At 42.1% G+C, this 26,900-nt stretch overlaps 1 protein-coding gene across 1 annotated transcript in view; it reads left to right on the forward strand.

Annotated features, from left to right (window-relative positions):
* Positions 1 to 3,991: 3,991 nt before the first annotated feature.
* raver2 (ribonucleoprotein, PTB-binding 2) overlaps positions 3,992 to 26,900 on the forward strand; it is a 79,795-nt gene continuing 56,886 nt past the window's right edge. Inside the window, exons 1-3 of the mRNA XM_046392342.1 lie at positions 3,992 to 4,269; positions 4,496 to 4,777; positions 18,339 to 18,405. Of these exons, the coding sequence (XP_046248298.1) occupies positions 4,505 to 4,777; positions 18,339 to 18,405 (340 nt within the window). The 5' untranslated portion in view covers positions 3,992 to 4,269; positions 4,496 to 4,504. The remainder of the gene's footprint in view (positions 4,270 to 4,495; positions 4,778 to 18,338; positions 18,406 to 26,900) is intronic.

The raw sequence follows: 26,900 nt of genomic DNA on the forward strand, positions 1-26,900 counted from the left end.
AATAGAGGGAGTAATACATCACTGGTTTGCCTTTTTAGTAATGAGAAAAAAACCTGTTCATTAACGTCTCCAGTCACATTCTGACCAGACATTAATGGGCTTTTTGTAAGATATATTTGTCCAATTCGGCAAAGTGGCTGCAGGTTTGTGTACCAAGATTTGGTGGAAGGTTGACTTGTTAACATGCGGCACACGAAATACTCTTCATTTTACACAAGATTTGTGTACTTCAGTTTCATGAATCCTACTCTGACACGACAAAGTTGTTTTCTCAGTGTGAATCTCCAGGCTTCTGCTACAGTCTGATGTAGCTTTCAGTGCAGTTGAAATGTTTTTTTATTCTGATGCTAAAAGAGACTGGAGCATATGGAATGATTAAATGATTTTTACGTCGTCTAGAGCATCTGTGAATATGCAAGGTCAGTCTCCTTTGATACCTCATAATTTGATCTCAGCTTTTGAGACATCACATTTTATTTAATTAAACAAGGTAAGCGGTGGTGGCTTCTGAAAAGGAACTGCGTCCTCTGACTATTTTAAGAGAGGGTCATAGAGTGCAGTTAAGTAAACTGGTCCTTCTTGAAGTGGATAGTGAAAATAGAGAGAAGGGGAACACACTGGCTCAGTTCACTGAACATCAGCAGGGAAGTAGTTCAGCACTCTTGAGACCTGAAGGAGCTCTTTCTCCACATGCCTGTCTATCTGTCTGCCTGTCACCGTGTCCCACACAGCTTATCAATTTGTCGGCATTCATTCATACCTCTCCTACGTGGCCCTGTCTTTGCCTCTTTTTCACTGTCACTGTATTCTCCTCCGCTCTCCCTCTTTCTCTCTAGCTGGCTGCTGCTCAGTGCCAAGGAAACGCTGTGAATTAGAGCACCGAGCTCGGTGTCCAAGCACCCTCGGGTCATTTCAGTCAGTCTTCGCTCTGCCAACTGGTACAGCAGACATGCACTAGCAGCATATTTTGTGCAGGCCAGAGTCCCAGTTTCCCGAACACATCTTAGCAGTGTAATCATCTTATGTCTTGCATGCAAGCAATTTATACCACTTTGAAGTCAGTTTGACAGACAGCGCTTTCTATACTATCACACACGTTTTGCTAAAACACGTGCAAAATGTGAGCAACCACTGACAGCACAACCTTACAGCAAAATGTGCCAAGAATGGATCTGATCACAATGCATATCTTTACAGAATTACTGCCTTGTTAACAAAAGTATATATATAATTTTTTAGAGGGATGAAGACTTTTTAGAAGTACACATTTGAGTTATGCTCTGGTTAAAAACAGGGAGCACTCAAGTTAAAACAGAGGCAACTTTCTCATTACTGATTCACTTGCTGGCCGCCCTGACGCACTAGTGAAGAGGTATGCTTATGACCACTGTAATTAGGACATGAATTGGGCAGGGAACTCTTGTGCAAATTGCCCCTGTGTGTTCGGGTCAGCTGTTTTTAGTAGGTCACATGTCCCTTAGTCTCCTCTATGCTACAACAGAAAGAAAGCCACGCATCCAGACTGCATCTGCGACCATTTCAGAGAGCGCAGCACTGGCTCATAAACACAGGGAAAGCCTTCAGTCCATTTTCATATCCCCCCTGCATTCCAAACAAGACCGCAGTGAGTGAGGCGACCCTAATCGCTGTTCACAGTCATACAGGATACACACACACACACACACACACACACACGTGTGTACACTGTATGTGCTCACCGGTAACTCCCACGCGCAATGAACCACTTTGCCATTTAGGTTTTATCCCCCCGCCCCTCAGCTCCCCTCCCCTCCCCTCCCATCCTCACGCCTACTGAGCTCATCCCAGGTGCCTGCTTTGCCCGTTCAGCCACTCTGCCCACCCACGCCCTCACACTCTCAGTCCCAGAGAGCAGCGGCAAACGTTTTTCCGTTGTCTTCTTCTCCTTTCTACTCCCACCCACTCCAAAAGGCTGTGAATCACTGGCTGACACGCTGAAGCACCATCAGGGCTCTTGTATTTTAGATGCAGAGTGACTAACATCTCTTTTTCCCTTGGTTTGTGAAGCATTTCCCGTTATGATGGGGTTTGACTTGCACATAGGTAAAATGTTTTGAAAGACACAGAGTTTGTGTAACCGCGGGGCGGCTGTAGGCTGGCTTGAGTTAACGCGTGTGTGCGTATGTGTGTGTTGGAGTGTGTCTAAGTGTAATATGGTGCTGGCATGCATTTGTGCCAGGGGGGACTGAGAGAACAAATTAATTGTTCTCTCATGGAAACGTTGTTTAGCACTTAGTGGAGTGATTCATGCGTCTACAAAATCAGCCTGTGCAAGTGACAGGCAAGTCCTTGCTGTCTTTTCAGAGAAGCACTGTTCAATGATTCATGTCCCCCAATCTGTCAGCAGGCACAGACCATTGTATGAGCGGCAGTTAGATCAAAAGCTGACTTCTTCAGAATGTTTTCCAAGTGTGAAAAATGTCTTTGTTTCAGCTGATTGAAACTGTACATAAAACATGCCTTGCATATGGGATGAATGTTGGTCAGGAGAATTTGTCACCAGCTGATTTGCAGGAGGACATTTTGTTTTGTAGTACATGCAACAACCTGCTGCTCAGGAGTCTGAGATGCAGCCTGATTTACCAGGAAGTTAAACCGCAAACTGCAACAAATAATTTATTTTCTGGATTCATAACGTCCCTCTAAAATTAAAGAACATGTAATGGGACTTCCTCTGTTGTGTAGCTCAACCAAGAGGATAAAACCTGATGATACGATATTTCATCAGCCAGTCCTGTCATTTAAGCAGTTGGACGATGTTTGCCATTTTTGTTTTACTGAAATGATTTAATGATAATCAAAATGGTCAGTTCTGCTGATCACCCAATAGATTCAGCTCATTGTAAGATGGCATCATCGTCTTCTGTAAGTAAAATATGTCCTTCAAACAAGTTTCATCACAAAGTGTCGAGTCTGACACTTCATCTGTTTGAAATTATATAAAATGTCCTCTTCTTTGGCCTTTCCACTGTGGAGTGGTCTCGAGCGTAAGCTACAAACGGTCAGCATACACTCTATGTGTTTCAGCTGCACTGGTTCAGCCACTTGGCAAAGTGAGATCATTTTCACCCACTGACAACTGTGATTGTCTGGACTGCGATCTGCCAAGAAACGCTTCACACAGATGGCGAGAGAGAGAACATGGAGGTTGGATTATGGAGGTTGATTTTACCATCTCTTACAGGCCTCGGCATAATCACACTCTAAATATTTCCTCAGTGGGCTGATGCGTTCTCGCTGACATGTTTGTGGGGCTACATGAGTGTGAATGCATCTCACGAGGGCAAGTATGCAGTGTGTGTGTGTCTGTCAGCGATGCAAGCAGCCTGCGGAAGCTGCATAGACATTGTGAGGACTCGGCAGGGAGCTCTGTTCCCTTTGTGTTTGCCAGGAGCAGCTTTCCACCCACGGTGGGCAGGCAGGCAAGCTCGGTTGGCTGCGAGTTTGGCATTCACCGGATGACTTGGGTAGAAAGGAGGGAAAGCACACAGCCATTCATGGTCACATTATGCACACGGGGGAAAGGAAAGCTGTGGTGGTTTAGAGATATTCTCCAATGAATGCCCCACTCTCTCTCTCTCTCTCTCTTTGACCAAAAAAGTAAATGTGTTAATTGGGATATGGAACAAAAATAAGAGCTGAATTTCTCTTTGTACCCATGTGCTTCAGGCTGTATGTATATTTACCACATCGAAGATGCACCGTACATCATTTACAGAAATAAAACCCTTGCCAGACTCTTTTTTTGTCTTTGCCAAAATCTGGAGATTACAGGATTTGAGTGGGTTAACTGAACTGATAAAAGAATCAGGAGTCCTCTGGTGCAGTTGAATGCAACCTGCCTCCACATGCACTAAACAAACAAACAATATTGATGGTCTAACAGTGATAGCTTCACGGACCTTAATTGGCTTCTATACATTCAGCGGACGGTTGGGGTCGCCAGGAGTCCGAGGTGTGCAGCCTGACACGCCTGAGACCATGTGAGGCGCAAACTGTCCATTTAAACCGACAGTTTTTACTGTTATCTCCCGCGTCCTGCGCCATTTACCTTTAACCAAACGAATACCGTTTATATGTGAACAAAATCCCGCTGGCTGCAGTTTCCCTCTTCTCTGCACGTCTTCAAATAAAACCGAACAACCAGCAACAAAATAAAAGCAAAATTTTTCCACAAGTTTTATAAAGGATACTATTTGATCGTATAAACAAACACACCGACAGAGCAAAGTAAGTAGGCTGAATAAATACTTGTTTCCAAGAAAACTGCATGCAATGTGAACATGTTAAATGCGTTTACGTTTTTCTGCATTTCCTTGTTGACTGTTCTACCTTTCTACCTTTCTCTCGCTCTTTCACCAACACACCTCCCACCTGCTCTCTCTCTTTCTCTCTCTCTCTCTCCCTCTCTCACCCACTCACTCACCCACTCACTTCCCTCACACTTTTCACTCAGCTACCCAAGATGGCGGCAGCCTCATCCATCCAGCCGCCGAGCCTTCACTCTTCTCTAGCAGGGGAGAGCGCACTTTCCCCGGAGATGGACAGCCCCGAGAGCCGGCAGCCTGAGGATGAGGAGTCGGCGGCAACGCAGCCCTCCGACTCGGGGATTTGCCTCCGTGACCTGCCGGACCTGGAGCCGGAGGAGATCGAGAGGAGGCTGGCCAAAACTCGGCAGGAGCTGAGCAACAGGAGGAAAATCCTCATTAAGAACCTGCCGCCCGACACCACCAACCAGGTACGCGTTAGTTCATGATGGAAAACTGGAGCAAAAGTGGAGCTTTTCACTTAGTTTTCAGGTTTTACGCATATCGAGACTTAGTGCGCGTCGGTGGTGCGTCGGTAGTTTAGTTTGCCGTTTCACTGTCCGTCTCACTTTGCAATGCGTTTAATATCTACGTTATTGTTAGCGATAGGAGAGACCCGGCGTTTGATGCTCTGTGGAGACCTTAAGTTACTCCGCAGGGTAATATTTTAATTTTCATTTTAATTCAAAAGCCGTATCTTAGGAGGCGGAGGCTACATTTTCATAGTTTATTTAGTGTTAATCATGGTGATCTGGCTAGCAGCGTAACTTTTCGTGCCGTCTCAATCAAAGGGATCCCCACCTTATTTGACACAGTTAAAGCTCCAGTTCCCAAACTGTATGTGTTTGATTAAAATAAAAAAAGCTCTTGCATTTACCAGTTAGCGATGTAAACTAACAATCATCTGATACCATCAGTAAAACGATTCAGCTGAACGTCCCTGTGTACACCACAATAAAGTGACATGTCAGTGAATGTGTTTTTGATGAGAGCTTACTAAAGCTGTCTGGGGCTTGAACGCCTCGCACAAGGAAGTGATTCTGCACATGAATTTCCTCACCTCTCTCACTGAGGTGTACCCACCTCCTGTAGGATGAGGTAAACACATTCATGTTCCCGTGAAAAGCTTGTGACTTATTTAAGATTGATTAAGTGGTTGCCTTTTGCTTGTGTGCGTGTTTGTTAACTTAAGGGCATCAGCTTTGACATTATAGCTTATCCATATTTTCATCCACCACCATGTAACTGGGTAGTTTCATTGCATGGAGCAGTGCGTTGATTTGCACATTTTATTATCCTCCTAGAAACTTTCCGCAGCACGAGTATGGATTTAGAACATGTACAATAACAATCCACGCTGTAATCAGCCCACTTGCTAAACTTACTGTGTTGCATACAAATACAATGCAGTCCAGTTCGTACAGTCCGCTGGATATTGTTGCAAGTAGTGTAAACAAGAATCGGAGCCACTTCAACTCGGATTGTTTGAAATCAAGACATGATTTCTGACTTATCATGTTGAAGACAGTTTGCTGTAATCAGAGTCCTTCACTGGAGGTTGAAGCAGACGGGTCAGTTTATCTTTCATGTTTATTGTAAGAGCTTTGTGTGCGTGTTTCTTTTCACAGACCACAGAGTGACTTCATTGTTTATGATTTTGACACGGACCCTTTTGGGTTTCTCCTGCGACGCGTCATTCATCAGTTGTGTCAGCATGCAAGTTTTTATGAGGCAGCGTGTCGGAGGCGCTTTATGGTGTCTTCCATCAGGGTTGTAGCACCAAATATACTTAGAAAGAGGCACACTGCCAAGGAGAACCAGCACTCTGCATGGTGTTTTAGTGTTAGATTGCATGTGTGTGTGTGTAAGGAGGAGAAAGGATGAGAGAGAGAGGGGGAGTGTGAAAGAGTGCGACTGCATGGTGTGTGTGTGTGTGATAAATGAGGATTGTGGAGAGAGAGAGAGAGGGAGGAGAAGTCTCTTGGAAGAGGTGAAGCAACAGAAGTCTTTCTTTCTCTCTCCCTCTATTTTCCACATTATTCATGTGACAGAACGACTGCGATATGTTTAGTGAGCCAGAGCAGAGCAGTCGGACAGCCTGAGCCCTGCTGAAAATGCCACCTAAATTTGTCCATTTAAAGGAGAAGTTCTGGTAGCGATGTTGTTGAATTAGCCCAGAGTTTTTAACCTTAAGTGTGGAGATATCTCAGCGGTCAGCTCGTCAGAATTGAACAAAAACCTTTTAAACCACATCACAAACCACATTTCACAACATGAAATATTGATGCTGGCAGTTTATGTTTACTTTTTTAAAAAATTGTACGATGTGGTTTTAAAATACTCCAAGTTCTGCATTCATTTCTGTTTGAAAGGCTGGAGGGTTGTGGAGTTGAGACAATTATGTTGATTCACGGGATGTCTGGCCCGAGCTAACGCATGTGCATCAGCATTAGACAGGCCGATACCACACCTATCACAATAAACTGTCCAGGTCTTTTAGCACATTTTCACATTCAAAACATTAGCTCAGTCCAACTTCTGACATGTAAGGGTTTTAAATGCAAAGTGAGTTTCCTTTGTATTTCAGCAGTTGATTGGATGCAAAAAAAAAAATTGAAAACATCACATGGGGAAGTTGTGATGGCCATTTTTCACCATTTTCTGACATTTAATAGAGTGAATGATTAATCAGCTAATCCAAAGAAAACTCAAGATGAATGAGTCAAGAAAAACTAATCACCTGTCACAGTCCTAATCGATATCAATACTCATACCAGATTTTATTCTATGTTTTATTACTTTTATTGCTCTTGCTCGGTCCTGTATGGGAATCTTGTGATATTCACAGAGCTGTTGTTGACATTAAAGTATCTTCCATAAGTTTATAGATTTATGACGAAAGAATTTCCTCATCAAGTGTCTTATATGACCTGTCTGAAGGACTCAACAACGCACAGCCGACTCCATCTTCCATTACTCTCATACCCACTGCCCCATTAGTGAACACTATATCGCATATTGGCTGTGTGTGTGTGTGGAGCCCATGGTGCGCAGTGTCAGATATATGGCCCTGCTGACGGTCTTCATCTCAGAGAGCAGTGGGGGGATGGGAACAACAGAGAGAGAGAGGAGTGCAGTGAGAAGAGGAGAAACGGGAAGACATAAGAGTTTGGTGAGGAGAGTGGAAAGGAAGGAGGGATGAAGGAAGGATGTAATGATAGAAAGAGGATGGGATAGGAATTTGGTTGAAAGCATCGCACTGAAAGCATCACCTGAAAGCATCACGCTGCTCCCCTCAAACAGGAGCCTTTAATGACTTCTTACAGCATTTTATCATATCAATAGGGTTTGCTAAAATGCTATCACTAGTATTTTATTGACTAAATCTCCACTATTGAATCTGCTTATTGAATCCAGATCCTTTTGAAACAATTATCCTAAAGAACAATAAACTCAAAGAGTAGAGCTTTGGTTGGCTTGTTTTGTGTGGCAGCCTGATCAACATTAAAAACCTGTTAACCTGTGAATGAGATGAGCAGCAAAAAGTATGAAACGCCGAGATGCATTTGACACATTGGAATTGCAAACATGTTGGGGAAGATCTAATTCAAGGCTACTGAGCTGATAAGCTTAAGACATTGATACAGTGTTCATGAAAGCTGAACTGTGACGTTACTGTGAGTTGAGACGCACTTTATTGGTTTTAGTGAAGCACAAAAACCCAGTTGCTGCACGGCCGTACGGTGCTGTTACAGTGTGTGTGGTGTTTCTTTTTCCTTACACACGATGTTTGGCCGAGGACAGACACCCGTTTCTTTCTTCCTTGTTGGACTCGTTGGCAGTGTCAATAAGTATGAGTATCTGTATTGGTGCAGCAGAACCAGAGATTCTTCCAGCGTTGTTCTTCCTTTTCAAAATCTGGTGCCTACATTACCCACAATGCAAGTGGAATGCCAAACACATGCAGACGACAGAGTTAGAGGTAGCTCTTGTTGGAGTTGGACCTGACAATTGAGCAAGAGCTTTGCTCCTACCCCTACTGTGCAGCCCAGACTGCACTTGGAATTTCAAGAAGAATAAAAGTGATGTTTAAATCCAAGCACGTAGTGTAAAAACATATTTGCAGATGCACTGGAGGGTAAAATAGATGTGGGTAATGCATGTGTGTGTGTGTGTGTGTGTAGGTTATCTTCCAAGGACTTTTGCTAAGTTTTTGAATTATTTAGTTTCTCAGAAAAACACAAAACATATGCAAGGTGTGTATGTGCACGTGTTTATGTTTCTTTCTTAACTCTGGGCAGAAAGTGTGTGTGCCTGTGTGTGTGCTCACTTGCGTTTGCATGTGTACAGGTAAACACAAATACATGTAAATGTCACAAAGCAGCGTGTGCCGGAGCTGTTCTCCTTCCACCCACTTCCTCCTCTGGCTTTACATGCTGTGGTGTGTGTACGTGTGTGTGCGTGCGTGTTTGTGTCAGCAGCAGATGTTCATGAAATCTGCCCGTCCTGACAGTGGGCAGCCTTCCTCACCTTCATCACTTACGAGCCTTGCATGCACACACATGTTGCTGTGATTCGGCTGAATTAGTCACCTCAAAGTTTTGCAGATGCTTTTTTTTTGCCTCAAATATCCCGCAGGCATTTCACGATGCACCTGTTTGACTGACTACTGTTAGTGCAAGTTCATACGGTCTGTTTACTTTTTATGTGGTTGTGGTTTATTTTCGCAATAGCTCACAAGGCAGGTGAGATGATGAACTTTGCTTCATATATGCTCCTGAAAGACAATAATATTAACTGTTTGGCAGGAAGATTAGGATTAGTGAAATGGTTTCAGAGTATGCGAGAGCTGATATGACAAGAGGTTCAGGAGTAACCTAGAAGGAGAGTACAGGAACAATGTGGCGTAGACTAACTGGATGAAAGGCTAAGGAGAAATAATGAGGGTGTTTGAGGGCTGCTGATGCGAGGAGGCCATGTGCGCTGAGCCGCCGCCATACAGCTTCACTCAAAAGAGACATTTTTTGGCCTTCACTAAGAAAACATCTTCAGACTTGGTCCTGTTCCTCCTTGTCTTGACTTCCTCTCACAGTGCAGAGTAACTGTGTTTGCACTTTGCAAGCTATGAGCGCCTGCTGTTCACAACTGCTGCCATTGTTGTGTGTGTTAGTGTTAGTGCAGGATAGAGCAGGTGGACGGGCTTGGGATCCTGCTGGTCCCTGTTTGCTAGAATTCTGCGTTTGATACACAAATGATGTGAGATTTTGGCTAGCAGTCCAAGATGGGGTTCTGTTAACCTGACCTCATCCATCACAGAGTCAGCAACATAAAAATCCAGTCAGTGGCAGCTCTGTGGGGGCCAACATCTCCATCATGAGTGGGGTCAGATAAAGGAAAACCTGCCAGATTCCATTTTGTTACTCCTGAACAAACAAACAAAAAAAAAGGCTTACAGAAAAACAGAAAATGATGACCTGAGTGTAAAATCCTGCTCAGCCTGCTCGTAGCTGAAGGATTTCAGTGTATTTTGCAAGATTCTGAGGGAAGAGTCAGAGTTAACAGCATGAAGCCATTAATCTTCCCTTGAGTCAATGGTTTATTTTACATAAATTGCTTTCAAGAGTTATATACTGCCCCCCAGGAACAATGGGATCTGTCAATGTGGAAGAAGTGACAAAAATGTCACAATTGTATCTTTATGGAATACCAAAATGCTTTTTTTCTTAATCAAGTCCTCAAGTCAGAATGCCTCTATTAGCTTACTGGACGACTGCTACCAGAAATCATCTGCACTGTGTGATTATACAGTTTGTGAAATTCATATCATGTTGAACTTTCACATCTTCAGTCAAATTACCAGGAGCTTTTATGTACTTTTTGCAGGCCCGCCATTGTTTGTACATACAGCTAATCTGGCAGTTATTTTGTCATTGGTCAAATCATTGCTGTACTGAATGTAAAATAATATGTGTGTCACTGCCAGCCAGTTTGTGTGTGTATGTTAGTGTTATCTTTACCACATATTTTGTTCAGATTGATCCGAATACACTGGATATCAGTTCTAAAACAAATATTGAATCCTATCTGTGACTGTTTAGAATCAATAATGAAACAAAAATGTGTGTAACGCAGGTGCAGCAGACATTAAACTTTCCACATCTGCTCTGTAGGTAAGCATTATGCTTTCACTGGCGCCTTGTTGTAGGAGTGCAAATGACTGCAAGAGGCCATTTAGCTTTTATGTCTGAGAGCTTCTCTGCCAGTCTCCACATATCCCTGCACAGCCACTCTGTGGACAAAGTGCTGTAGCGTGTCGAAAATAGCTGATCACAGAAAGAAATATTCCAGCAGTGTTCAACACCCACGTACGATAATAATTTCGGCTTGTTTTATCGTCTTAGTTTACCTGAAGGCTGGGATTAACCACATGTCAACACTTTCACACAAGTGTAGATTGTGGATGAATGAAGCTCAGATTCTTCGCTGTCATTCTGTAAAACCCCTGAAGGCATTTCAATTTATATTTTGTGGCAAAAACCCGACGTATGGGGTGCTGCAAACCAGCTCAAACAAAAATAACACATATTCTTGAATTATGCTTTGACCCAATGCAGTCTGTTGATATGTGAGGAGCGACTGTCAGCTTGGTGGGGAAAATAACCTCCACTCCGAGCCCTGTGGCTTCAGGGCCAGAGCCAAGCGGAGACGGGTGGGTGTGGATGGGAGGGGTGGGGTCGGGGGGCCCGCTGGCTGACAGCAGAATCGGTCCTGTCTTGGGGCAAAGCCACCTGCTCCTCTCAGCCCACTGGTTCTGTCCGTCCTAAGATCAGATTAACCAGCTCCTCTATGAAATATGGACAAAGGGAAGTAACAGGCAGGGCTTGACCAAGCAGCAGCCGTCGCAGCTGAATGCTGGAATATTGTTACTGTTGTGTAAGATGCAGTTCTTCTAATGTCAGTACCACTGACAGTATGGATGGTGAAACTTCCCACATGAAATACAAAGGCACTGCCTTTTCCCAACAACAGATTAAGTCTTAATAGGTAATTTTGCTCTCTCTTATGGGTGTCTTGGTGGTGATTTTGAGTAATATTGTTCTATTGACGAGTTATTAAGGCATGGAAGTGTCTATTTTGAGACATGTTTTCTTTGAGTCTGCTGCACATAATGTTGGCGACTGCCTGTTGCTTTTGCCATAGCAGTTCCACCCACGTGTTTTTCATTTTCTTTCCCCGAGATTTGGATGTTCTGACTCTAATAGCTGGTAAAGATGGTAGCCAATGGTGTGCTAAACTGTAGGCTTCAAAGCATTTATCAGAAACCTGTGAATAATTGTACAGGTGCTAAGGTCAGGCTCCACTGGAAAATCATCTAGCAGTCACAGAGCAGTGAATCTGATATCGTTAAATTCATAGCATTTCTGTTACTGCTCTTAAATAAGTTAGTGCATGTTTAGGTTCGGTGTGGCCAGGTAAACGGGGTAGCTCAGGAACCGGTGGTCCAAGCCCGTATTTAAATTTGCAGCTATATGCGTGTCAACCTCTTGGGCACAATAAAGCACCGCGGGGTGGTGAATACCATGCACCCAGTTCTTAGCTGTGTCTGTAGCGCTCTGGCAGATCGAGAGTCTGGCCAGTGCACAGCACACCTCCTGGACCACGTGTCTGTGACTGTTAATGCTGATTATGGGTTTGAATCTGTGCTCCTACTGTGCTGCTTTACTGCATCATCTGACTCTACTCTACTGGAAATGAACAAAACATCGGAAGAAAGGGAAGCAAAAGATGAAAAAAGAAGGGTTGAATGAGACATATTGATGGAGAACTTAATATCACTGTTAACCATAAAGTCAGGACAAAAAGAAGATCAGAGGGGGAGACCAGTATCCCAGCATGGTAATGTAACCAGACTGTTTAAGTCCAGGACAAAGACAGAGGAAGCAGGAGGATACAGATGAGGGAAAGGAGAAAAGTGTTTCAAGGGAGGCACAAGGACAGGAAGAGGAGGAGGAGGAGGAAGAGGGGAGGCAGCGAGAAAGATCCTGGATGAAGAGAGGAAGATAAAGAGAACAGAAGAGGAGAGAAATCAAAACAAACTTGTTAAACTGAGGTCCTCTGCCAGTGGCCAGTGCCAGAGCAGAAAGTAGGTGTTAAAGTAGCCTACATGATGTTAAAACTGAGAATGTGCTTAAGGAGAGGAAGAAGGAGACCAAGATAAAGAACTCGTGTGGATTCATGCTTGTCTGCTCTCAATATGTGAGTGTGCAGGTTCCTGGCAGGCATTTGATAGGCCAGTGATCTGTGCTGTGCAAGGTTTGAGCCACCTGTCACACACACACACGCACACACACACACACAGAGGAAGCTTGGCTCAGACCAAATATGGGAAACAGAGTCTTTGTGACTCTATTAGGGATGCATTGTTGTAATTTCCAATGGATATGTAACAAATGTAACGCCGCTGCTGTTATAGATGCTTTCAACTTAGCTGTTTTCCATCAAAGTGTGTTGAAAGGTGGAATCAGTTGAAAAAGACAGATTCCCCTTTAATTTAGAAATATAGCAGCAAATATCCACATCCAGGCTTTGTGAATATGTATCAAAGGTTTTGTTGCATTTAAATGACTGCAGCAGGTACAGGATCACTGAAATCACTTGTATGAATTCAGTGCTAGTGTTACTGCTCTGTAAGTGCCAATAATAATGATGGAGTGGCTGTAATGCTGATCATTTCAGACCATACAGTGAGCTTTAGTGTGGGGGTAGCCATGGCATGCTGGCAGAACTTGGCTTCATCCTCTGTTCTCTCTCTCTCTCTCTCTCTCTCTGTAGCATATATCACTCTATCAGTGGGTCAAGGACACAGTTACTGCGTGTAAGGAGGCCATACTGAGAGTGTGTATGTCCTCTAATCCCCCTGTCCCTCCATCACACGCACACACACACACACACACACACACACACACACACACACACACACACACAGAATGGAAATGATAGCCGTGTGTTTTACTTTCCCCCTGTGGCTTTGTTTGTGTTTGTAAGCCATCTCATTTATGACTGCAGGACAAAAGGAGAATGTGCGTGTGTGTGTGTGTGTGTGTGTGTGTGTGTGTGTGTGTGTGTATTTGTGTAAACACATTTTTCTCCTCTGTCCTTCCTCTTTGCCTGTTGAGAAACAAAAATCATTCTAGTTTGGCTTCCTCACCTTTTCATTACCTCGTACACTTTGCACTTTAAGTAATATGACCAGAGTGCAACTGGGGAACAAGGAATACCTAAACTGGCAAACGGTGCAAGATGACAGATAGAAAGGTCAAAATAACAAGTAGGCCATCTGAAGTCCACTTGCTCTCTATTTGCAGGAAGTTGACAGCAGGACTGTGAATGAAAGGAGAGTTGCTGCAAACACGGGCATGAGATTTCCCATTGCATGAAAATGACAGTAATCCAACACTTGTGACACTTAACTTATCTGCAGCAGGAAATTCTGCCTCCTGGGACGTTTGAAATAATTAGAAACTGAGGTCCAAGCGAGGATTCAGTGTCCACCCTTCCGTGTGGCGTGCAGTGCTAAATGGCTGCCCTGAAACTCTCATTTCATATCCACAACAGACACAAAAGTAATAAAGTTTCTGCTTTTCAGAGCATTAACTTGTACCAATGCTCTGAAATGAAACAGCTGTGCATCTTTGACGCAGCAACATGCATATTCATTGCAGTGATGTGGATCTTGATGCTGCTCTGTGACACCGTTGTCATCATTTATGAATGCAGCAAATGCAATTTGTTTTGATGCATTGGCTTTGATCAAGGCACGTTTCTTGCCCAATTTCCATTAGGCAAAACAAGTAACCGATATGAGAGTAACTTAACTGTATGTAACTGTGTAGCATTTGGGCTACGAGTGCTTCTCTGGGCTACATAGGTATTTATTTTGTACTCTTGCAAATATATGAACACTCTTTTTATTTCACTATTTGCATTAAATCCTTTGTAACACTTTTGAGGGGAAGCCTCAATCTTTCAGGCTCTTATAAGTGCGTAGCAAATCCCAATGCCTTTTCTTTTTTTTCCATGTTAAGTGAGTGCTCCCAAAGAGGCAGTTCTTAAAGTGATGTTTGGACTGAGATCTCCTGCCTCGTAGTGATTGGGAAGGCCTCACCTGACAATTGCTCTATTGCAAAAATTTGAGCAAAACTGGGCAAAAATTCCCACAGACACACTCCAAGATCTTGTGGAAAACCTTCCCAGAAGAGTGGAAGGGAATGAGATGTCATTAAAACCATGTTGATGTAATGATCTGTTGTCCCAGTACTTTTGTCCAGATAGTGTATCGTTGTTTACCTGTAATTCCAGTCTAAATCTGCGTAGCCAGTATACCAGAGAACAGAAATATGCCTTGTGTGTGTGCATTATGAAGAGATGGTAGCTTAAATGAGCTTAAATAAAATGGCTGTGCTGTCAGCGGTAGTTTAAAGCTTCTTTAGAGCTCCACATGTTCTCACCAGGCGTCACCGTCCTCATCGAGTCCGTCCTCTCAGGGCGGTTTGTTCTAATGCTACAACCAAGTGTACAAGTCAACCTCCTAAACCGTTCAAACACGCAGATAGCTCGGTACAGCATGGAACAGAATGACAAGCTTATTTGAGTTATAGGACAGCTTGATATTGAAGAACAATGCTATGTTGAACAGGAAACACAGAAGCAGCTCATCCTGCTGCTTCTGTCCACAAACTGTCCAGGTTCTTCTTCTACAATGAAGCAAGTCAGGTGTCTTTTTGAAATAATAACATCAAAAGTCACTCAAAGTTCTTGATATCTGTATCCGTCTCTGTAGTGGTAAAAGGCAATAAGATGTAGAGATGTTTGGAGTTGCACTTTTGGGGTTAGTTTGACAGTATGAGTAAATGTAAAGCTGTGGGAATGTTTGTCACACTGTCTTTTTATAGAGCCCTGTAGCTGTTTTTGAAGCACTTGTGAGCGTCGCTTAGCCATTACAGCAGTGTTAATTAGAAAGCTGTTGAAAGAGTGTAGCGGGAATCTCAGTGAAACAAAGTGGAACATCTTAGAACAGCGTGATGGGATGCAGTGAGAATAAAAGATCGTTAAAACATGGAATGTTTAAGGAAATAGGGTGAAACAAACCGGAATATCATATTAAAAGAAAAAAGGTGCCGCATGGTGCACTCAACTGGTAAATTGTATGGCCAAGAAAAAGAGGTCAGGACTACCGGATTACTAAAAATAGTCTTTAAATGTCTTGTAATGTGTCAACGATGCGAGAAATAAACTTTAAAATCAATGTAGCTGCAGGATAACACAAGGACGAGTGATACAGCGATCACCAGACAGAGGATGACACAGGTGGCATGATTCAGTCCTGTCCGAATGTCCACAGTCTGTGTCCTGCCCAGCACAGAAACATGCATTGTGGAAAAAATAAAAAAACACTTAAAACAGCAGACATGTTAAGAGAATGAAAAGATTAAACAGCAGGATATAAGACGAAGAAGAAGAGCCAGTAATCAGTTTGCTTCATGCAGGCATGCTTTGATCTAAATTATTTAATCCTGTTTTATTCTTATTGTATTGCTTTGTTGTTAAATTGCCTGTATTATAATGTTGGTGTTGTTGTAACGACTAGAAAAACCCTAAAAAGTTGGTTTACTTGAAGGGAAAACATTTCAAATTCAACTGTGAGTATTTCAAGCAGTCAAAGTGAAATAACCTGTTTAAAGTACTCTGCCTTATTTCGTCAAAGAAATTGATTCTTAATGGAAACTGGCTGGAATATTCTGTTGCGCAAGCAGGTTTTTCATTTGTTTTGAGAGGTTAATAAGGTTGAGAGCAAATGATGATTTTTTGTTTTTGGTTTTTTTTTCAGTGTTTTGGTTTCAGCTGGTTTCTGATTGGACTAATTGAGCTTCCTGTTTTGCAGATGAATCCCGAAATGGATAAAAATGGAGTAAAAAAAACAAACATAAAACGGCTCTTGTTCCCCTCTCTGTTCCTCTCTGCGATGGCGGCTCACTCTGCTCTGATTCTGAGGGCGAGCTGAGTGGACTGACCCTCTGTGTGGGCTGCCTTTGCTGATAAGGAACAAGCCTGCTCGTGCTGTACATGAGTGGGCTGGATGGTTGTTAGAGAGATAGGAAAAGCGGAAAAATGAACATATTCAAAAACCTCATCACTTCAGTTTTGTATGACCACTTTAGGCACCACTTTTTTTTTTTTTGTCTTTATAGAAATTATGTGATGAATGGGATTGGAAATATTTTCTGTCCCCATGACCTCCTGTAAACCTGCTTTCACTGAATGTAAAAAGGTGATCATTGTATCATCATGAGTGCAATATTGAAAAGTGCTTTTTTTTTGTTTTCATCTTTGAATGGAAGCATAAAACACATCTAACATTAGCTGGCAGTGAATAAAAGCGATATTAGCTGACAAAACAGAGCAGCTGCATCCTCCCAAACGCCAGTCAGTTTTTTTTTTCTCTTGTTCACAATCAACAGTGATAAGGGCCGTTTATGAAGCTTATGTACGTGCTTTAAAGCAGCTCCTGAAAATGCCTATTCGCGTTTGTTTAGTTTATTTCAAAAGTTTTAATTAAGTTGGGACAGAAACATAGTGAGAGAAAGAGTCAGAGGAGGTAGAAAAGACAGTGTAGAGTACAGAGAAAGTCTCCACGTCGTCAGCATCGTCGCAGTCAATTCAGCTTGTCCTGCACCTGAGGATAAATGCTGTTTGAAATGTCCTGAGCATCACGCTGGAGATTTTCCATTACGTCTGGTGGCACTTAACAGTGATTGCTGTGTGCTGAAGTGACCTTTCCACTGCCACAGAGTTTAGACCACAGCCCACAAGATGTTTTAGTGCTATGTTTTGTTTTGTTTCGGTTGTTCGCTGTTTAGTCATTCCGCCTACATTGTGTTTCTGTTCGATCTGGAAGAACTCTTGGACAGGTTTGACTCTGACGGGGAAAAAATACCAACAAAAAACAAAAACACTCATTGACAAGATTTGAACAGTTTGTGTTTCCTTTGAGTTGAGGCAGTTGAGGCTCTATGTAACCCATCAGGAAGGAGTCAGCAGTGTGTGGTGGAGTTCGTAACACACTCAGACAGGGTGTGAGGATCTCCTGCTGTGCCACCGCATCTCGCTCTTTGCTCCGTTTCCTGTCGGCCGTCATCAACTACTGTCACTAAAGAGACAACACATTTCTTCAGTAGAGTGGACTTCGCTCTGCTTTAAAAGATAAATTCCTGATTTAATACTTTGATATGCAGCTGTGTGTGTGTGTGTGTGTCTCATGTGGATTTGAGTGCAGTGTGGTGGGCTGCTGTGATTATAAACCTGATGGGAGACCGAAAGCTTTTCATCTGAAAAGCACACCTTTTTTCAAAAACATAATTACCCGTTAGAGACAAATTACTGCAATTGAGGAAGTCTGTCGTCAAAGAGTTTATCGTTAAAGAAAAGAGTTTCCTCTCTTTCGAAAAATGAGGCTTCCTAAGTGTGACGAGCAAAGATATATTTTATAGGATTGATCTAAATTCAAGTCATAGTAGCTATGACTGTAGGAACAGTTAAGTCTGTCACAGTCTGACTTACTCCCTCCCAGGTACTTCAGAGTCGTATTCACTGAACACATTAATTTATTGGTTGACGTGATGCATTTTGTCATTTGCTCAAATGGTTAACTGATACACAGATGACTTAATTCACTGCAAATTAACTGACTTTGATAGCTATTTTGAAAAGTCATATAAAAATACCAAAAGTAGTGGTGATTAATTCTTAAATTTCTTGAATTTTGGTCAAACTCGAAGTGGGTAAGTAACTCGAAGACGTTTTGTGTAATGGAAGTGGGTGGACGGGTTGATTAAACGAATGATAGATTAGCTAAATGAAAGCAGTTTAGACTTCTTAACATTTGGATCTCTTGGCTCAAGTCTTGTGTTTTTTTTCTTCTCTGTCTCTTTATAGGAAGTCCATGAAATTCTGAAGGAATATGAGCTGAAGTACTGCTTTGTGGACCGCAACAAAGGCACAGGTAAAACTCTCCATTTACCTAACACACACACACTTTTATTCCTCTAATTGTGAGGGCCGTCACCAACATGCGTTCACTAACTTTAACCAACCACAACTAAACGTCCAACCCCATAACCAAGCCTGACCTCTTAAACAGCCCCTTGGAGAATAGAGGACCACTCAAAATGTCCTCATGCAGTTTTGCTCCAGTGAACATGTAAACCAAACCCCAAACATGCAGCCATGTAATATCTGTCATCACACAGTATTAATAGTTATATGGAAAGTAGTGAAGCATTGGTGTGCACAGTGTGGAAGGGTGGGGGGGTGACTGAAATGTTCTAATAGTTTTACATGTTACACCAGATGCTCTCACTTGTGACTCTAGTCACCACCTAATACAAACTAATACAATCTAGTACAACAAACTGCTCTTTAGCCTGTCGTCATTGATATAAATGAGGTGCACAGAATAATCAAAACACCTTACCCGGCTAGTAGGAGCGTTTAGCCTCATTAGCACGAGGCCTCGGTTGGTTCAGTTTAGTTTTTAAAGAGTTTAGTATGCAGTTTGGTGCAAGAGTTAAAACTGACTGATCAATAGTTTTTGCACAAATGATGGGTGTATGACCTTTAATATGTCATATAAACATGCACAAGTATGCTTTTGCACAAACTCAATCACAGACTCACACATAATATATGTCTACCTTAATCACATCGCGCCTAAATTAGCCCTAAACCATAACATAGACTCATTTTAATTATAGTTTTTAATCCTAACCAAAATCCTGTCCATAAATTAGCAGTTTATAACAGTGAGCATGTCATTTTAAATGGTTTTCTATATCCACACTTTCTGAGTACATTATGTCCTCATAAGTGTTGAAATACAAGGACACAAACACACACACAGCGGACCCCCTGCCCCTGGAGTGTGTCCCTTTCCAGGGAAATCTTACATAGTGCCTATATTTAGTCCGTGCAGACAGCCAAGCACCTGAAACATAACGCTTTCAGAAAGTCGAGGGGAGCTGTAAACAGCTGAGATATCAAAGCACCAGCCTGTCTAAAAGGTTAATGGGGTTTCAGAGCCTGATGAAACACAGGCCCTCATCGGACCGGCAGCCACGGTACATTACTAATTAGGCTTCTGCGGTGGCGTCGGGTACTGGGTTCTGGTCTAGTCAGGTGGGCAGAGTGGGATGAGACACCAGCAACGAGAACATCAGAGGTTGTTCAAGAATAAGTTTAATTTTTTCCTAACAAATGCTAGCGATGTTAGCAGAGGCAGCACCTCCTCTTCTGTTTATTTTCATATGCTCTCTATCTGTCTCTCAGCTGCTGTCGTTCCTTTGTCTTTCGCTCAACACTTACCCTCCCTCCCGTTTTGTTTCTCCGTCTCTTCCCACTTCACTGAATTAGCACTCATTTCATTTCAAGGACTCATTTCAGCAGTTTGACAACATAATGTGCTAACGTCTGGGAGTACTCAGCATTAGCCCTTTGAATTAAGGTGGAAGATGTTTAATGTAGAATTTACATGCGCCTTCAAAGAGATTTGTCGAGAGCCTCGGGTGAAAGCGAGAGGGAAGGAGAGTCTTTCCTTTTAAGTTATTTTTCCAGGTGATATTGTCAGGAGTTTCACATTGTGGCAGAAGTGTGTCTGTGGGAGGCTTTGTAGGCTCCACAGGAAGGGGGGGGGCTTTCACAGCTTGTTAGCTTACCGTTTGAGCTTGAAGCTGATCAGTGTTCAGGAACATGTTGATAGTCCCTGTTTAATTCTGTAGATTAGCAGAGGGGCAATAGGGAGAGACTGGATAACACAGAGAGAAGCAGCACCACAGAGAGAGTTTTCAGGTCGTATTCCAAAAGCTTGCTGTTCAAGAGAAATTTAAATTCAGTAAAATCTTTTTCCCCCTCTTTCAAATTGTTTATTACCACCATCCTCTGGCAAGAAGTGGGGCTGATTAGATTTGAATGGTTTTGACAGTGACTGATACTTGGTGTTGGCAGATTAAACCTCCAGGGAAATCAGCTTCATGAAATATGACTGCAGACATGGTTTGGTACTGACATGTAGAAGTGATGCAAATGCAGTAAAGATGTTGTCACTGACACACAGTACATTACTGTTTAAGACAACTGAACAAATATAACATTATGATTATGTTGCAGGCCATTAATGATAACCTGTAAAATGAGGCCACCAGCAATCTGACTGCTGTAATGACTACTTTGTGCTCAGGGACTTGTTTATTGCATGATCATCCATATTAATGTAAAATGAATGACAGAGAGAGCTGGAGGTGACAGGAAGTTGTTTTGTTTTTGATTTTTTTCTAGAGGAATAGTTAAGCATTTTGGAAAAATAAGCATATTTGCTTTCTTGCCACGAGTTGGATGCAGTGAAAAGTTTTGTTCTCATGTGCAGCCACCAGTTAGCTTAGCGTAAAGAGTTGAGACAGGGGAAGCAGCTGGCCTGACTTCATCCAAAGGTAATCCAACAGGCTGTGACCTGGTAGCTTTTATATCTTGTTTGTTTAATATGTACAAAAATTGAAGAGTAAAAATGCCAGCCTGCTGTAAAGTCCAGAGTACACAAAATTCCCCAGAACATACTACAAGTGATCTCACAGTGTTTGCGTGTAATGCATGAACAGCTCTGAAAATTTCCCCAAAAACGTCATCCTTTTCGAGGATGCGCTCGTTAAAAGCGCACTTTGTCTTAATGTGTGCAGTCTCATTCTGGTGAATTAGCCTCTCGTTGTCCATGATAACTGGAAGGGAAACAGAAATGTCAAGGACGTCGGTCTTGATTTAGACCAGTGAAAAAAAGGTTGGAGGTGGAGAAAATGAGCGCACTTTAGCAGAACTAGAACCTGGACACGGGTTGGTTTTTGTTTGTTTGTTTGTTTTGTCAAACAAGCGACACATCGCTTAGCCTGTTCGCTGTTGCACATCGCAGGTTCAGCCATGTTCAGTGGGAATGAGTGAAACAATGTGATGTTTGCTCCTTCGTTTCAGTTCCAGGTAGGAAGCAGCATCAGCGGGCAGGGAGCTGCTCTGACAGTCTGTGTGTGTGTGTGTGTGTGTGTGTGTGAGGGGGAGATCCCTGACTGCTTCAGTTAGAGGTGTGGAAGATTGATTTCATGCCACTGTAGCTTTTCACTTTGTGTGTGCATGTGTGTGTGTGTGCTGAAGGATTGAATATTTTGCCTTGATCCGGTAACCCCCCCGGCTTGTCGCCTCTTCGCTTACCCCAAACACAGACCTCTGCCCAACCCCAACTACTTTGTGTATGTTGAATTTGTGTCATAACAAACGTACAGCTGTTGTCGTGTGTGTGTGTGTGTGTGTATATATGTGTGTGACACGTATGGAAGCAAAAAGGTTCACTTATATGTTAAGCTTGTGAAATGAGGTTCACAAATACTTTCAGCGTGTGAAGTCGTACAGCAGCTTTTGTGTGAATGTGTCTGAGTGAATTTGTGACAAAAAATTACAAATTCAAGTTTGTGAATGCGTGATTAAGTTTTGCACACACAACCAGAACTAACCATAATACATCCTTTAAGATTCTTAACTTACCGTAAAATTATTCAGCTTAATGCCCCATGTTGTTGTCTTCTAAGCTACGGCCGTATTTTGTTGATCCGTTTGCCTCCTGATTGGACAGTTGAACTTCCTCTGATTGGATGGTCATCAGCGTGCTGATTGGCCAGGGCCCGAATTACTCACTGCTGAAAATATTTCTGCACAAATTTAGGTCTCACATACACAAAATATTTTTACACATGTACATGTACAAATGATATCAAAAATTGCATTGTGTGTTCACAAACTTTACTTTTTTTTATTTATTATTATTATTTTTTTAAATTATTAACACACATTCAGATACGTGCAGGATGCAGTTTACTTTCTTTGACATATACACACAAGGTGACATACAACTGCAGGCTGTGAAGTTATTTAAGATCCTCATTTTACAAGCTGAAAATATTAACGGCCCTCATTAGCTTCCATACACACGGTGCTCAGCTCCAGATTGCCAGCCATTGGATCAGTTTTCATGGCAGCTGGATAACATCACCAGGACCAAGTGTTTACAGTCTGACTCACCACTCACCCTTTCCTCCCCCACCCCCCATATGTTTGTCTTCTCTCCATGCCCTGCTAGGCTTAAAAAGATTTTATGTTGGATTTTTTTTTTTCGTCTGTGCTGAAATGTGTTTGGGACGACACTTAAGCCCTGAAATCCCAGATCCTCAGCACAGGGAACACACATGCACTATATGTGAATAATTTTCATCGTTCACCAAAGGGAAGAGATGTCAACAACGTTCTTCATTATGTCAATTTTCCAATGGTGCGAATATAAGAGCATTCCTTGACTTTCTTTTTTTTAATGTTACTTTCATGTCTTGCATCTCTCTCTTATATCTCTCACCCTCTGCTTCATCCTTGGGGTGTTTATTTGAACAAAGCTTCTTTTCCAAATGCAAGCTGCTCACTGCTGAGGTATTGCATTTAACAGAATGACAGTGTTTGCAGTGCCGTGGCGTCTTTTTCAATGAATTTTGAGGTTATTTAGTTTCTGTTGGTGAGAGAGATCGCCGTTATTGTTACAGATGCTAACCAGAGAGCACTTTGTTTATTTCAGCAACACAGTTACTGCTGCTGCATCTACGAAGCAGAAAATGTCTCTTGGGAACCACATTTCTAAACCCCTAGTGGATGAACTGCTTTTGTGTAGCACCAGTTGTTGATGAGGAGTAACTAAACAACACTTGAAAACGTTAAGTGTTACTTTTTTAGCTCTTACAAACAGATTCACACACTCACCACTGAGCCGTTATCTGAATGAGACGCTCATACAGAGAGCTGAAGTCCTGCCCCCTGTTGGTAATTTATTTCACTGAGGCTTTTCTCAACATGTGCGATGATGAGCAAAGATCTGCTACTTGATACCTCTTCAACGGAGCTAAAATTATTATGCTGCTCGCATTTAAGTAATTACTCATGTCCTAACTGTTGAATGCAAGCAAAATATTTGTAGCTTTTTGTTGTTGTTGTTTTTTGTATGCAGTACTACACTACAGTGCTTTGAAAAATAATGTTTTGCTTATCCTGTAACAAGGTAGGGACAGAATATGGACAGAAAACAGAAGTGTCATGTTTTAATAAATAGAAATAAAAGAAGAGACTAGAAAAATACAATACAATGAACACTAGTGTAAGACAAGCCACCCGACTTAGACGTCACTTTATAAATACTGGCTTTTGGCAGGGTTCAGTTAAATAAGTAATCAGTCTATTAGGACGAGGGTGAAGTGGGGTGGTGCTTTAGCTCACCGTATCAGCACAGTTTCACATAACGGCTATTCAAAGCCGTGTTTTGCCATTGTGAGGCAGAACTACAGCAAAACACCGCTGTTGTCAGTCAAATTAGCTTAAAATATGAAATTGGTTTTATATTGGTTTTATATATCTTCCTACTGTTGTTCTCAGTCCCTGGGCTGTGCAATAACAGCACAATGAAATATTAATCATATGAAGGGGAATAAGAGTTCGCTCTGTGAACTTTGTTTTAAGGATTTTTGCACAAAGAGATTCAGTGTCATCAGATAAATTAATCTTCTGTAATGTCACAGAGTTAATGGGATTCTTGTTTTATTAGAGAACATGTCGCCCAACATGAAAATATTGTTGTTGTTGTTTTGCTAATTCAGAGATAGTTGCGTTTTACAGTCATAGTCTAGATTTCACAGAAATTTTCAGTTCATTTTTCACCAGTTCATGTTGGAATGAACTAAAATAAAACGACTAGAATTTGAAAATCCCATATGGGTCAGAGTCTGCTGTCGAGAACGTATGGATCAAAAACAGCATCATTCCCTCTGGGGAGCAGAAAACGGCTGCATGGTTTTATTGAGCGCGGAGATTTTTATAATTGGTGTGAAATGCACACATATTCCCCGAGCTGAGGGTAACGCGAATGCTGACACAAAAACACAGTCGAGCATGCACAAGGCTGGAACATTTTCTGAATGCTAAGATTGTCAGCTGGGAGTCTGTTTGTTTGTCTGAGAGTTTGTTTGTTTGTGTGTGTGTTGTAACACAATGAAGGTGGATCTACTGTTTTTATTTCATTTTCATTTCACCCATTCAGGATGCTCCATTTCGATGATCAGTTATTTGAATGACCAGCCTGACATGACAACAGTAGTTAGAATAGAAAATTTCTGTTAGTAGATGTGATCCATCATGTTTTTGGTGGTTACTTTGTGTTCTGTTTCTCTTTGTTGATGCAGTCTGTGTTTGTTATCATGATTTTCCTTTGACCACATTAAATCATTTTAGCCATTCTTTGACTGTCTAATCAATACTGGATTTTTAATCCTGTACCTTTATAATACCTTAAATGTGTGTTTGAGAGCTGAGCCGATATTATTTGTAAAGGTTCTGAAGTCATCCATGGTCCCAGTGTATCATTTTGCCTTTCAAGACGTCAGCTGATATTCTTTTCATTTTTGCATAAATATTTATTTAAACCACCACAGATTTATGTCTGGAATTGCAGCATAAATCCCAATACAGATATATTTGCAGTAGACCAGTGTCGGCCAACGTATCGGCCGCATAGATTTATTGTGTCGTGCACTGTAGCCTCAGTTAAAGGGGTTTTTGTTATTGCACTTCCAGTCAGTGGATTCAAAAGAGATGATGCAACCAGTAGCATCATTTAAAGTGACTCAAACATTTTCCCCCTTGTCTGTAATGCAGGCTTTCTACTAATTAACAGTCTTCTCAGTAAGAGTCACGTTTGTGTTCGTGTTTGTAAATGTGATTTAGTTTCTTCAGTGTTGAACTCCTTTTCCTTGAGGTGTATGTACCTGGTTTCTCCTGGTGTAAACGTGTTAATTACACCAAAGATAACTACTTGGGAGGATGTACTAGCAATTGACCCCGTGATAATTTTCTCATACTGCGCAATTATTTGCTGCCTTTGCTCTAATTGAATTTCCTGTCTGTAACAAAAGCAATTGCCTTGATTACCTGTTGTCTTCTGTCTCATATTAGCGTGGTAACTGGTTAGCAGACCTTCTCCTGGCTCTCCTCCGCCCCCTGCTCTAATTGAAACGTACTGCTCGGAAAAGCTTCGGCATGCATCTGCACCTCATGACCATATCAGTTCACTGAGCCGGCCTCCGCTGTTGGACTTATTAGGTCATACAGACGGGAGTGTTTATGTGTCTGTCAGAGTCTGTCCGGCAGCGCACATATCTGTGTTAATGTGTGTGTTTAAGCACGTCCTGCTGTGTGTGTGTGTACATACCTCCGAATCTCCATTTGCGGCTTTGATTCGGGCTGTTGCTTCAGCTCCTCGGTTAATTATGATTTTTTTTTATTTCCTAAAGACCTTCTAACACACACGTAACAGACATTAGCACTTCTGATGCTTCCTATCCGTCCTAACGTCCTTCTGTCCTTCCTGCACTCCTGATGTGTGTGTATTTTTTTTTTTTTTGACCAAAACATTTTATATATCCAAAACATCCCCTCAAAAATATCTAATCCTCTCTTCATCCTTTGATCTATGGCATCTTCCCACATCTCAGTCCCTCCTTCCCATGCTTCTTTACTTCCTTCCTTCCTTCCATTCTTCCCTCACCATTAACAGCTACCAGCAGCCTGTTAGCTGGCCTCTGGCCCATGTTCAGAAAGTTAAGCATCCATCATTACCAGTCTCCATTGTCACATTACTATCAACTGAAACTGCCAGCGCTGGATAATATCTAATTATCGCAGCAGATTATGAGTTGGCTGCAAATTTGGCACGTTCACATTCCAGCTCTGTTGATGTTTGATTTAAATTCTGGGCTTCACATCCCAAATGTTTCAACTCACCTGTTGCCAAAGGCCTTTGATAAATGGTGGCCCGCGTTGGTCATTAAACTGGCCCGTCCACCACCCATGTTTAATTTTAGTCCAGTCGCTATCTCTCTTGGATTTGTCAGAACAGGCCAAACAAAATTTATATGCAAATTCATATCCCAATGAGTCTAAATTATTTATTTCTCATTAGAATCTACTTTGCGTGATCCATTTCCACTGCCAATCATTTCAGTGGCCTTAGGCGGCGATCCGTGTCATCTTTTTTAATCAACTAATTATTATTTATGTCCACAACTCATTTGAGATCACAGACCGGCAGAAAGGTTTAGCCTCAGAATAATTCTGCTCCCAAGAGCACATGTTGAAGATCTGAAAAACAATTTAAAATGCTGTCAAGAAAGGCAGTTAACTTTTTAAACACTGACTATGGACGAATGAGCTTTGAATTGAAACCCCAGCCAGACAGTCAGAAACGCAAACAGGCAGCTCGACGGGCACACAGATGCACACATTAACATTTGTACCCATAGACAGGCACATGAAGCTGTCTGCCAGACTGTTAGGAATCTGCAGACATCAATTCATCCAGCCAGCCAGCCAACCATCCGGTCA

Source organism: Scatophagus argus, chromosome 6 (assembly GCF_020382885.2).
Source record: "Scatophagus argus isolate fScaArg1 chromosome 6, fScaArg1.pri, whole genome shotgun sequence".
Lineage (NCBI taxonomy): Eukaryota > Metazoa > Chordata > Actinopteri > Scatophagidae > Scatophagus > Scatophagus argus.